The 13,635-nt window shown below is 34.7% G+C and overlaps 2 protein-coding genes across 2 annotated transcripts; both read left to right on the plus strand.

Annotated features, from left to right (window-relative positions):
- The first annotated feature begins 815 nt into the window (after positions 1–815).
- LOC113079069 (psychosine receptor-like) lies at positions 816–11,099 on the plus strand. Its single transcript, XM_026251263.1, has 3 exons — positions 816–1,220; positions 7,001–7,023; positions 9,228–11,099. The coding sequence occupies exon 3, from the start codon at positions 9,238–9,240 to the stop codon at positions 10,270–10,272; it is 1,035 nt and encodes a 344-aa protein (XP_026107048.1). The 5' UTR covers positions 816–1,220; positions 7,001–7,023; positions 9,228–9,237; the 3' UTR covers positions 10,273–11,099.
- LOC113079071 (ovarian cancer G-protein coupled receptor 1-like) lies at positions 2,986–4,131 on the plus strand. Its single transcript, XM_026251264.1, has one exon. The coding sequence runs from the start codon at positions 3,076–3,078 to the stop codon at positions 4,003–4,005; it is 930 nt and encodes a 309-aa protein (XP_026107049.1). The 5' UTR covers positions 2,986–3,075; the 3' UTR covers positions 4,006–4,131.
- Positions 11,100–13,635: the final 2,536 nt, after the last annotated feature.

Here is a 13,635-nt window from a genome sequence, read left to right on the forward strand (position 1 = left end):
ATTCGTACGAATTTGTACGACCTCACTCGTACGATTTTATACGACCCCAGTGACGGTTAGGTTTAGGGGTGGGGTTAGAGGTGTAGGTCATTCGTACAAATTCATACGAATTGTGCAAATCATAAAATATGTACGAGTGTGGTCGTACGAATTCGTTCGAATAAGCCACCTTGTGAAAAATGTACGAATTGCCGTGAGATCGGGTTGGATCGCTAGATATGTCCTAGATATGAAGGACCTAGCTGGTCAAACAGACACACAGAAAGTTAGTTTACTATGCAAAATGAGTTCAGTATCCAATCATAGCACTGGGTGTTTATTTCCAAGTCTTCAATGCAGCATGCCCATAAAAACCAGCGTTTCTCGAGCCGGCCTCAAAACCAGGTAGAAAATAGCCTTTTACTTACTGATTTTAACGTTTTTGAATGTAAAAACCATGTGAACATCATAAGTGGACCTCAGACAACAATATAAAATAATAATAAAAAAGCCAGTTCTTGACCCCTTTAAGTTCTTCTAAAAAATAGCAAAAAAAATAAATAAATAAATTGATATTTTATAATATATAGTAATTATATAATATATAAAATAAGTTTATTTTAGATTTCTCTCAAAGTTTTATATATAAAAAAAAAAATCTGATTCACTCTAATTTGCATAAGAAGAGAAAATCAATCAATTTATACATTCCACAAAATTGCATCTTCATCACACTTTTAAAAAACCTCGATTTTAAAAAAATTATTATAGTTTTTAATTTTGTTTTTGTTGTTGCTGCTGTTTTTTTTTTTTTTTACCTGGCATATATAGGAAAACAAATAATCCAGATTTTATGCTATGGTTGAATTATGGCAGGATGCAAAATTAATTCTGAAGGGAAAGTACGGTTTTCTGTTCACTCTTAACACAGAAATGTCATGCCGTCAGCTTCAGTCTCACAAATTCATTAAGCAGCAACAAATATTCACATATCTAAATGTTTACCAAGCTTGCGCATACAAAGTTTTAATAGCAGTGATAAATTATTTTTGTTTGTTTGTTTTTTCATAAATTCTTTGCTTCTTCCCTTGAGGTTTATGATTTCGAGCTTTAGAATATAAACAGGAAGTGGCAAATTAGGGAAGGCTGATTCAGATAAAGACTGCTTAGCACAGACACACTTCTCCAAATCAAATCATTTCTTTAGCTTTGATGCAACTTTGAACACAGAAGACTCGGAGGTGAGCATCTATCTCTTTCTCACACTTAATATCGAAATAGCAATGTCATCACAACATGCAGCGGAGCAGGATTTTTACCATCATCAGAGAAGCATTTAACTAGTAAACATTGCTTGAACCATCACAAGACTGTCGCTGAGGTCTTTAGATTTACTAAACCAATTGAAGTGAAGAAACTCTTTAAACTTAATATTTACTTTGAACCAGCCATGCTGGCAAATGAATGTCATTAATTCATCATCCCTTATGAAACAAAAATATATTGCAATATATTGGAAAATATCATGCAATATATTAGGCATATATTCTTATATATATATTTATATTTTTCCAATATATTGCAATATATTAAAAGCGGCAATAATTTGTATATTTTTCAATATATTATATAATGTATGTATCATCAATATATTATTAAATGTATTCAAATATATTAAATATTAGAAAATAAAAAAGGAAAATAATATATTGCAATATATCACAATATATTGTAAGAAATATATTGGTAAATAAATTTTCCTTTCGTAAGGGATAACAAATAAAGCTACCTTTATATTACTAGAAATAACACAGGGCTGCAAATCTGTAAATGAATGATCAAATTTAGCATGTCAGCTTTAATTTGACCACTTTAATGGGTCATTAGATTGAAACTTTTGGCAAATTTGAAATTTTATTTCAATAAATCATCAAATCTTAATGTTGTGTTTCTATGTTTATTATTGTATCTTGCTTCTAACTTGTATAAATGCAAATACTCAGCTACTGATTAGCAAGTTTTCTTCTCCGAACCCACACATAACTGTGACATGCTCCCATCAATCCCACTAACTAATTGGTTTTATCTGCCATTTTTGTCAAAATTTTCAAATTTTCTTATTATGTGATAACTCATTTACATAATGTTAATTTTTTATTTTAATTTTTTATTTTTTTTTAGTTTTGTACATTTTGGGACAGATGTATGAAAGAGATGTTTCCCATTTCACTGTATGGAGTGCAAACTTTTTGAAGCTCAGTATCTCAAAACTAATCAGAATGCGGACAGAATGTTATAATTCAAAGGTGACATCACACATGGTTTAAACCGCAGCAGTCTGATCCTGATCACTGATGTGAATGATATCGGCCATTCAAATGAATGATCAGGCTTCCACAGAAAGCACATAACGACTTACATGACTCAACTCTGACCTCAGTGTAAATGTAAAAGATTATTATTGTGCCCCTTTCCTCTCTGGTGAAGCTTTCAGTCTTTGCACTTGCAAATTCCACCATGTAGAAAATCTGCCATGGCCTGAGTGCCACTGGCTTTTAAAGTGAATGGGAGATGATACTCCCAAAAACTCACCCATGACTCATTAAGAGAGTAGGGACAACCCTTTTGGACCATGCATGGGCATGCCGGCCATTTTTTTTCCATCGTTAAACTCGCAAAAGTGGATTCGGACACGTCTTAAGCACAATTGCGCCATGCTCTTTAGAACAGGCGCTTATCATTCAAACACGGACCTATGAGTTTCTTTCTTCTTTTGAACACAAAAGATGATATTTTGAAAAATGTTAGTGTCCAAACTCTTGATGGGCACCATTGACTTCCACAGTAGAAAAAACTATTAAAATACTATGGAAGTCAATGGTGCCCAACAACTATTCGGATACAAACATTTTTCAGAAGAAAGAAACTCAAACAGGTTTGGAAGTGAAGTGGAGGGTGACTAAATGATGACATCATTTTCATTCTGGAAGTGAACTAATCCTTTAAATAAGCAAATTAAAATATATCCAGGAAATCAGCAGTCATGCTATCCTAGTTCTTTGTGAAACATGATTTGCATGGCTCATTTTTCCGTGAATGCAACACCTACTCACATTATTTGGTTCTAATACACTGGATGTAGGCGAGAGTAGCATTCAACTCCTTTTAAAAAATGATACCTTAGTGTCTACAATGGACCAAAACGCTTCGGTAAACTGTACTAACTCCTCACATGGACACGCGGTGGAGCGGTACATGTACCCAACGGCTTACTCGCTGTTCTTCATCATTGGATTTCCAGCAAACTGTCTGTCCCTGTATGTGGCTTGGGTTCTGATGAAGAAAGGCAATAATTTGGCAGTTTATCTGATTAATTTGTCAGTCGGAGATCTGCTGTATATCCTCACTCTTCCCGTTTGGATCGTGATGGCACTCGGATATGAGCTGAACGACAGTCTGTGCAGCGTTATAGCAGTGGTCATGTTCAACAGCTTCTATGTGGGTTCAGGCTTTCTGTGCTGCATCTCCGTGGACCGATATTTAGCCATTGTGTTTCCGCTGTATTTCGCACGTGTGCGAGAAGTCAGAACTGCAGTATTGGTGAGCGCCATTGTATGGCTGGTGGAGATCGTGCTTCATGTGGGTCTTCTAACCTACACGAAGGCGATCAGTACATTTTCTGCCAGTCGTCTGTGCGAGGAACCAATGATAATGAGCGCCGCCGCTGCAAACATGGCCATCACACGCGCGGCCCTGGGATTTCTGGTTCCTGTGCTCATTATGAGCTTCTGCTTCGAGGAGATCATCAGGGCGCTGAAGAAGAGCACCTCTACTGTGGTCAGCGAACGGAGGAAGATTTCCCGCCTTCTCTTCTCTCTCCTTTTCACCTACTTGTTGGCTTTTACGCCCTTCCAGGTGGTGATGTTCATCAGAGGACTGCTGGAGCCCGGAAACTGCAGCGTCGCACACTATCTCAGAGACTATTACATGGTGTTTGTGGCTACGACTACAATAAACAGCATTTAGACCCCATCCTTTATTGTCTCATAAGTGACAGTGCCAAAACTGAAATGAAACGGCTTTTTAAGCTCTGTGAGGAACAATTCAGTAAGATGTATTCATCTGTGGTGAAACCCTGAGACTCCGAATATACTGTATATTAATTTCTTGATAAACTCTTAAGATCTTAAAGGAATAGTTGACCCAAGGTAATCAAACAGTGGGTGCTTACCATTGACTTCCATAGTATATATTTTTTCCTACCATGGAAGTCAATGGTAACCACCAGCTGTTTGATTTCCCTCAATCTTCAAAATATATTCTGTTATGTTCAACATAAGAAATTGTCAGAATTGTCATTGTTGGGTGAACTATCCCTTTAAGCCTGTAAAGTCTGACATATGAAATTATAGTCAGAATTGTTTCTTGTTTTGTCTTTTTGGAACAGTTTATTAAACCTTTAGACATAAAAAAGTCATCTTACATGTTTTTGTTGAGTATCATATTTGATACATCATGCTTGTATGACTCATATGGTGTGATAGTGTGATACATTTAATTTAGACAAATGAGGAACAATATGGTATTTGGCACAGATGCTGATATTTATATTGACAAATATCAGTGGTAGCTCTATATCTCCAGTAATATGTCTCAGTAAGATGAGATCGAAATGATCCAAACATATAATGCAGTGTAATCCAGTGCTGATAGAGAGATGGAGAAATAAAGGAGAGATGTTCTGGAGGCTTGTGAAGATCATTCCTCCGCTGAGGAACAGTCGATTGGACACCAGAAGGCATGGAGTAAATTGTATGATGATCATGTTGATCATTTAGACACCTTACAAATTTGTATATCAAATACGATAGAGTGGGTTTTCAGGGTTAAAACAGTTACATACAAATAAGTAGACGAGTCCAAGCTTGCACATCTCCGTGCATTTGTTTGATGTGTGTATTTGTTTCCAGAAAAGAAAAGAGAGTTGTGAAACATATCTTATCTGCTGCAACAAACATGCAAACCTCTTATCGAAGCATCGTCTGTGGTTTCTGAGAGATGTTTGACATCACGTGTTCCTCTGGCAGAAATGCAAAACACTTATAAGAAACTAAAGGAGCGAGTCACCTAAAAGGAAGCCTCTGTGGTTATTTACTTATTCACTCACGTTGCTTAAACCTGCATGAAATTCTTTATTTCTACTAAAACAAAGAACACAAGCAATGTGTGATGACATTGCAACCCAAATCATCACAGACTGTGAAAACTTAACACTGGACTTCAAGCAGCTTGGGCTATGAGCTTCTCCACCATTCCTCCAGACTCTAGGATCCAAATGAAATACAAAACTTGCTCTCATCTGAAAAGAGGACTTTGGACCACTTGGCAATAGTCCAGTTCTTCTTCTCCTTAGCCCATGTAAGACGTTTTCTGTGGTTCAGGAATGGCTTAACATGAGGAATACGTCAACTGTAGCCAAATTCCTTGACAAGTCTGTGTGTGGTGCTATTGATGCCTTGACCCCAGCCTCAGTCCATTCCTTGTCAAGTTCACTCAAATTCTTGAATCAATTTTGCTTGACAATCCTCATAAGGCTGTGGTTCTTTCGGTTGGCTTCCACACTTTTTCCGTCCAATCAACTTTCTGTTAAAATGCTTGGATACAGCACTCTGTGAACAGCCAGCTTCTTTGGCAATGAATGTTTGTGTATTTTAATTGCATGTGCATTTTATTTTATTCAAACCTCCATTGAGTTTAAAATTAATCCATAATCTAGATTTAAATCTGAGTTTTAAATTATATTGCAACAGGATTAAAGTGAATCTTAAATATAGGACCAGGATCAAATGATGGGTTCAAATGTAAACCTGATTATTTTTAATGGTTTAATGTTTGGTGCAAAATAATTATTAGATAAACCTTGAATTAATCTAGATTTTAAATGAATCATTGCAAAGCATTTAGCTATAATTAAAGAAGAAAAATGCACATTAGGCCTAGTGTCTGAAGTGGGCAAGCGGAAATAGGCCTAATGATAATTTAAAACATAATTTGAAGAACTGTTTCTTTCACGAAATGAGTATTGAATAAATAACTATAAATTACAGGCTAGCCAATTTTGCTCACTCTTCACCAGGCACTCATGTCACTTCCATTTATTTCAGGATAAATTAATTAACTCACGTGTTGTTGTTAAGTTTGAAGGCCTAGTGCACATAGCCCCTAAAATTAGCAATCAACTAAGCATATTATAAACTTAACATTAAACTTTTTTTTCTACTAAATGATTCTGTCTTTGTTACTCTTTTTTTTTTTAAATGGTAGCACAGCTTTTTTGAATGACTGTCCTCATGAGTTTGTCTGCATCCATATTGCATGTTTCCTCTCACTTGTAAAGTATGCTTGCATTTACTTCTTCAAGTTCTTTTAAAGCAGTTCTTTCTGTGTTTCCTGTCGCTCACATGTTTTTAAATCTGGTTCATTGAGGTTTCAAATAATGGAAGCATATATTTGTATGCACACCTGCAAAGTATGTTGCAGCTGTTATTTCTACGAAATTATTTTCTCTTTGCTATTCTGTTACTAATAAAATTGTTTGTTTATTTATTAATTTTTTTCACTGCCTTTCCTAATTGAACTTGAGTAGTTTTACTAAGGGCACCGATCTTACATCAAACTGTACTATGTCTATGTACTTTGTTTTTAACCCAGTGTTTCTTAGAGTGTGAAGTCCAAAATGTTACTTCCTTTAAGGAAACAAGCCCATATGTACAAAACAAAAAGTGGTAAGCAGACGAAAAATAACAAAACATTTGCGCAATCATATTTCGAGAACGCTGACAACACTGTCAATGTAACGTCACTTCTTGAGTATTTGGTGGTTTCTGCACACTGTGGTTAAACAAGGAAGTGATGTTTTTTCGTATTTCCTCCCATGTGGACAAGATCGTTGAAATGTGCAGTTCTTTGTAAACCTTAACATATATATATATACATTTTTTTTTTTTTGTCCAAAAACCAGGTTCCTGAAATGCTGCTGTAATGGTGAGTGCAGAATTGATCCTCTTCTGGTAAAATTCACCACATGTTTGGTTGGTTGATTTATTTCAACATTCTAGTGAAGCTACAATGTCATTCTAGTAATATTACGGTTGTTTTGTGATAGATATTGTGGGCCAGTAAATAAATCCACTTAAAGGGAAACTTCACTCATTCTGTAATTATTTACTCGCCCTCATGACTTTATTTCTTTTGTAGAAGCATTTCTTAGGCAGTTATGTTGACTCCGCTCTTCTGTACAGCAAAAGCAACCAGTGACTGTTGAGCTTAAGCTTTGTAAAAAAAAAAGTCCATGTGTTACAGTCTTACAAGTTTGTGTTGCAAGGAGGGTACATTACAAGTTTTCCAAACCAATATGAGTTTTGTGTGATGAAGAGATGAAAATATAGCTCTCAAATGGCTTAAAAAATGTAATGTGATACTTTGCATTACAGAAATGAATTAAGTTTTATAGAAGAGACTGACAATAAAGGTTTTAAGTAAAAAAAGGCTGATATCTATATATATATATATATATATATATATATATATATATATATATATATATATATATATATAATGATAATAATAAATTTATTTTTATGAAGCGCCTTTAAAAGTAACTTCTCAAAGTGCAGATGATATTCATTATGCGTGTATTATAGTACATTACCAGTGAAAATGTTCCCATTCTTGTGTCCAAACTTTTGACTGGTATTATATGTAGAATGCAGTATATGCCAAACAGAATATATATAAACACTTTTGTTTTGTTTTTTTGTGTTTTTTTGCAAAGCCATCATTTAAATGTGGTGGTCACAGGATATTTGACAATTTAACAATAAACAATTATCATCCAAATTTAGTCTGACGTGAGTACACTGAACAGTAAAGTTGAAGTATATTAAACTGTATTTCAATTGAATTCCATTAAATTTAAGTAAATTTCAGTTCAGATTTGCACTACACCACTGTCTACACACACAGACAAAACTTACTAGAGAAGTGTAACATAATTTACCTACTAAATACTATTTATATTAATGTCTTGTGCACTTTTAAGTCTTTGAATGGAATATGTATGGTCCCTTCAAACTGGAATGATGGCAGAAAATCCTGTGAAGTCCACTTCGCAGAGCACTTTTGATTGAATAGCACAAATCTATGAAGTGATAAAAGAAACATAAAAAAATGTGCAGAGCAGGCAGTTATGAGGAACAGGATTAAGAACCGCTGCTTAATAGCATTACTTCTTACCAACTTGGTGACAACGTAGCACTAAATCACCATTCAACAGACTCAGGATCAGATCAAAGCGTTTCATCCGGGTCACTAGTAGCAAACAATGGAGCATGCTCTGCTGGAAAAGCTACATAATTACACCACTTGCAAGCATTTTATTTGCATTTTATGTTCCATAAAAAATATATATACTGTAATAATCATATCGGTGGCATATCTGTGACATATACATTGAAACCGATATATCTGCGACAGACTCATATCGGCCGATTAAATCGACAGACCGATAAATTAGTCAGGCTCTATTTTATAATATGTTCAAATGACCTATTAAAGCAAAATAGCTAATTTTTATTTACATTCATGCATTTAGCATCCATTCAGGCTACTTTGTCTTTAATCACTTACCCCCAAATCGTTTCAAACCTGTAAATGCTTAGTTTAACTCCAGAACACAATTTAAGATATTTTGGATGAAACCCGGGAGGCTTGTGTCTGCCCCATAGACTGCCAAGTTAGATACACTGTCAAGGTCCAGAAAAGCATGAAAAGCATCATTGTGATTAATGACAAAACTTTAATTTCGGGGTGGAGTAACCCTTTAAGTTATTATATCAATGTAATAATATTTCATAATATTACAGTTTTTCTGTATTTTAATCAAATAACTGCAGCCTTTGTGAGCAGGGGAAGAATCTTGTTTAAAAACCTCGGCTTAAATTGGCTTTTTCTGCTTTTTCAGCCACATTCACTTATAGCAGCATTATGTATGTTTCACTTATCGCTTCAGAAGTTTGTTTCAATCGACCGTAAGTGTCCAGCAAAGTGTGCATCGCAGGATAAAGAACTGCTGACTTAAAGAAAAGAGCAAGATGAAAAGAGGTTTATAGAAATAGTGAATACTTTTTGCATGATTGCTATTCCACTATACAACTATCACACAGTAAAAAAGATTTCTTTCTAAATAGCTGCCTTGAGATGAACACAACGGGTGGATTGATGAATACCAGCCAGAACGAATCAGACTGTTACCCATCAAGTCAGGAGGGCATGGTATTTGTAGCCCTTCATCTGGCTGTGATCGTGATCGGCACCCCATCCAACATCTTCTTCCTGTTTGTGTCGTATCGGCTCATCCGTCAGAAGAACGAGCTGGGTGTCTATCTGTTTAACCTGGCTCTGTCGGACCTCTTGTTTATCATGTGCTTACCAGTGTGGGTTCAATTTAATCTTTACGATGTGTGGCCTCTCAGCGAGACGATGTGTGTCATTTGTGTTTTCGTGCTCTGGACAAGCTTCTACACCAGTGCTATGCTTCTGAGCTGCATTGCTGTGGATCGCTACTTAGCCATCGTTTACCCGCTCAGATTTGCCTCTTTTAGAAAACGCAAAACTGCGGTCAGCATGAGCATTGCTGCTTGGATCTTTACTGTCATATTCAACGCAATCATTGTGCATCCGGAGAGTATTTATGATAATGATAACTCAGTCTGCTTGGATATATATCCTTTGCCCCTAGAGCAAAGATTGGTCAACATCGCTCGTTTTGTAGTAGGCTTCCTCATTCCCGCATTGGTGGTGGGTTTCTGTTATTGGCGGATATGTTCAGCCGTGAGGAGAAACCAAAAACTTGGGTCAATGGAGCGCCGGCACGTCTTCAGGCTTCTTGGATGCATTTTGTTGACCCTTTATTTGTGTTTCGGACCTGTGCACATCATTATGGTTTTGAGGATTTTTCTGGAAGACTGTCCATATCCCAACTGGCTCTTTATCGTATATAAAGTTAGCGTCTTCCTAGAGACGCTTAACTGCCTGGCCGATCCACTTCTCTACTGCTTCATGAGCAGAACGGGTCAAGCCAGTGCTTCAAATGTGTTACTCATCCTCAGGAGACCGTGGAAGAAAGAGTGTCAAAAAGAGATGGTACAACAAAACAACCAATTTCTTGGAACTGGTTCTGTTCCAAACACAAAAGCATCTTTTAGGACTGAATTTAACACTGACTGCTTGTGATTAGATCACGTCATTGTATGTTGGACTGAAGGAGTGGAAGCTTTACAACTTTACAAGCCGTACTTTCAAACACAAACTGTCTGCATAAGCTCATCTGTCTAAAACATCCAGGTCCTACAATGTTCAAACAAACTCCTCATTTATTAAAAATCCCTGGAGTAAACTATTTGTAAAAGTTTTAAGGGAAAAGTTGACAGTTAAACACAAAGACTGTTCCATGAACAGTTTACACTTATACATCTCACTTATATATTGCTTTCTTGAGAAATGAGATCAGCGTTTTAACAGCATTTCCTGTTATATAGTCGAGAAGAGGCATCATATCAGCTTCATTTTCACACCATCTTCCATAATGTTTTCCACAAAATCTGAAATGTAATGGTAAATATATATTGAGTGTGATATATTATACAATGCTGGGTCCAACTATATAAAAGTGAACGACTGTTCAGTTGGGGGTCAGAAATATTATTCGATTTTTTACTCTTTTTTTTTTTTTTTTTGCAAAAATACTGTAACATTTTTTATTTTATTACAATTAAAATGACCTTTTCTATTTTAATATAATTCAAACTCAATTTGTGATGCAAGCTGTACATATATGTATCTTATAAGCAATTTAGTGCTAAACATTACCCCTTACTGACCCTAAACTTGTGAACAGGACGTGTGTGTGTGTGTGTGTGTCATTATATCTCATGAATATTTTCTGCAAAGATATATTTAACATGCCATTTGTTTCTCCTTTACACCATGTCGACCACTTCATGTGTGTTGCACACGGAATATAACTTTTTAACCAGATGGTCAATAAAGAGAATGCTACTTGAATCATGTTGAAGTTACGTTTTTAATTTGAATATGTAAAAAAAAATCTGATTTAAAATCTTGAATTGCTCAAAAATTCAGTTTGCCATACAGTATATAATAATAATCAATCCTAATTATTATTATATATTTATTTTCTCGTAAAATGCACCTTTTTTTTCCGCTGTGTACAAAGTGATATTATCAAAAAAAGCAATGTTTTCCAACCCAAGTATCTCAGACACAAATAGCACAGACAACCACAAACCAACCCACTGATGAAAACTGTACACAAGCACTATCAGATACACACATCCGTATTTTTCTGATAGTAAAAGCATAGTGAAACAAAAGTCAGACACTCTGAATAAGCTTTTATACAAATATAAATATAATGTATGATATAAATATAATCTGACTGGTCAGCTTTTAATGCATTAAATGTTTAAACTTTCAGTTTCAGTTTTGTTTTTTTGTTTTGTGGTTCTTATTGAGCTGAAGTGCAGCTTGTCGTTGTTTGGTCGGGTTTGGCCACATTACGGTTTACTGTTTTGACTCTTTGACCAATGACTGAGCTATTAGGCCTTTATCATGTATTATTTTGTTTACTCTTGCATTATATTTATTGTGATTAACCTCCCTTTTTTGTATACAGTATAATGCTGTTCAGTCATTGCAATCTATCACGCAGGATATGACTTGGTTAAGATGATCAATCTTATTTTTAATGTCTATGTGCTGGAAATATTTTATTTTTATTTTAACTATTTTAATTTGATGTAATTATTGAGGATTTAATTATAAAGTAAGTGCATGAAAAATGTGACCCTGCAGCACAAAACCAGCCTTAAGTCTCGGGGTTATATTTGTAGTAATAGCCAACAATACATTGCATGGGTCAAATTCATGATTTTTCTTTTATGCCAAAAATCATTAGGATATTAAGTAAAGATCATGTTTCATGAAGACATTTTTTACATTTCCTACCATAAATATATATAAACTTTATTATTATGTAATATGCATTGCTAAGAACTTAATTTGGACAATTTTGAAATGCTCTTTAATGTGATATGATGTTTGTATTGTTTTACAAATACAGTGTGGTTTGCATGTTCCCCTTTAAGTCGTGAAATATTCCTTGGTTTCACAATTCTCAATTAATGAATGTATACTGAGTTTTGTGTGTTTATGAGAGGTGTCTGTGGCTGAATTTTATCCCATCATAAATAGATACAGCCTGCAGCGGAAGTTTTTTTTTTTTTTATGCTATTTGAAACTTCTGCTTTTCAAATGTGGAAGTGTGATAACGCCTTAAACTGAAACTAAAATTAAAACCATAAAAAATAGTTTCTTAAAATAATAGTATATATATGTTTCATTCCTTATTATCATTCATTACTTTTTTATTTATTTTTGCTAATTTTGTTAAGCCAAAAGAGTGCATTTAACACTGAACATCTGAATGAACATGAATTGGTCAAATGACATGTTACCTAACTTCCCCTTTTTATTAAATAATTCCCTGCTTAATATAAAATAGCCTGCATGAAGCGGTCTTCCTGTCATAACAGATGTGCATTTACTGAACTTTCTTAGTTACTCAGAAGTTAAAACTTATTTACATTCATTGTCTGACAACAAAATAATTTTACATTGTTTCCTTTTATTATTATTATTTAATTAAACTTTTTTAAAATGTAATTTTGTTTTTAAAGTTTAAAGGGTCATATAATTATGTTAAAAGAACATTATTTTGTGTATTTGGTGTAAATCTGTTTATGTGGTTAAAAAAACACATTATTTTCCACATAATGTAGATTTTTGTTTCTCCTCTATGACCCGCCTTCTGAAATGCATAGATTTTTACAAAGCTCATCGTTCTGAAAAGTGAGGTGTGCTGTGATTGGCCAGCTATCCAGGGCGTTGTGATTGGCCGAAATGTTACGCCCCTCAACATATACTGGTCATAATGGTGTGTCTCATTCAGAACACCAGCATGACAGGACAAAAACAATAAAACCCATTACAAACAAGGCAGTTGTTGCATCCAGTGGGAACATGATTACTGATTATAATGACTTATACTGCTTTTTTACACGTTGCGTTGCATATCGCGTAAACATAAAACCATATCTGCATTTGTGATCAAAGAAATGACAAACAACAAGCACTACTCAACATTGCTCAAAACTTGCGTTTGAATCATCAGTGGCAAGTCCTTTAGATATGTAAACCTACTTACATACCGTGATTCAGAAGCACTTTAGTCTTTGCAACTTTGCAGATCTTCTTTATGCACCAAGAGCTTGTAACTCTCCAAAGAGAAAGGAAAAATTTAAATCTCATCATATGACCCCTTTAAGTCATTTTGTTGTTTGCTTTTGTCATTTTATTAGCTATTGTTTGCATTTTTTAAATCCTTTATTTAAACATTAGTTTATTTTTATTTTATTTTATTTTATTTTTTTTGTCTCTTAGTTCTTTAGTCTCATAATCAAGGTGAAAACTTTATTGAAAGAGTCATATATATTCTGCACCAGAGGTAGTTTGGTC

Source organism: Carassius auratus, unplaced genomic scaffold (assembly GCF_003368295.1).
Source record: "Carassius auratus strain Wakin unplaced genomic scaffold, ASM336829v1 scaf_tig00027103, whole genome shotgun sequence".
Classification (NCBI taxonomy): domain Eukaryota; kingdom Metazoa; phylum Chordata; class Actinopteri; order Cypriniformes; family Cyprinidae; genus Carassius; species Carassius auratus.

Coding starts and splice junctions, on each gene's coding strand:
- LOC113079071 (XM_026251264.1), top strand. CDS start 3,076: ATGCAACACCTACTCACATTATTTGGTTCTAATACACTGGATGTAGGC.
- LOC113079069 (XM_026251263.1), top strand. CDS start 9,238: ATGAACACAACGGGTGGATTGATGAATACCAGCCAGAACGAATCAGAC.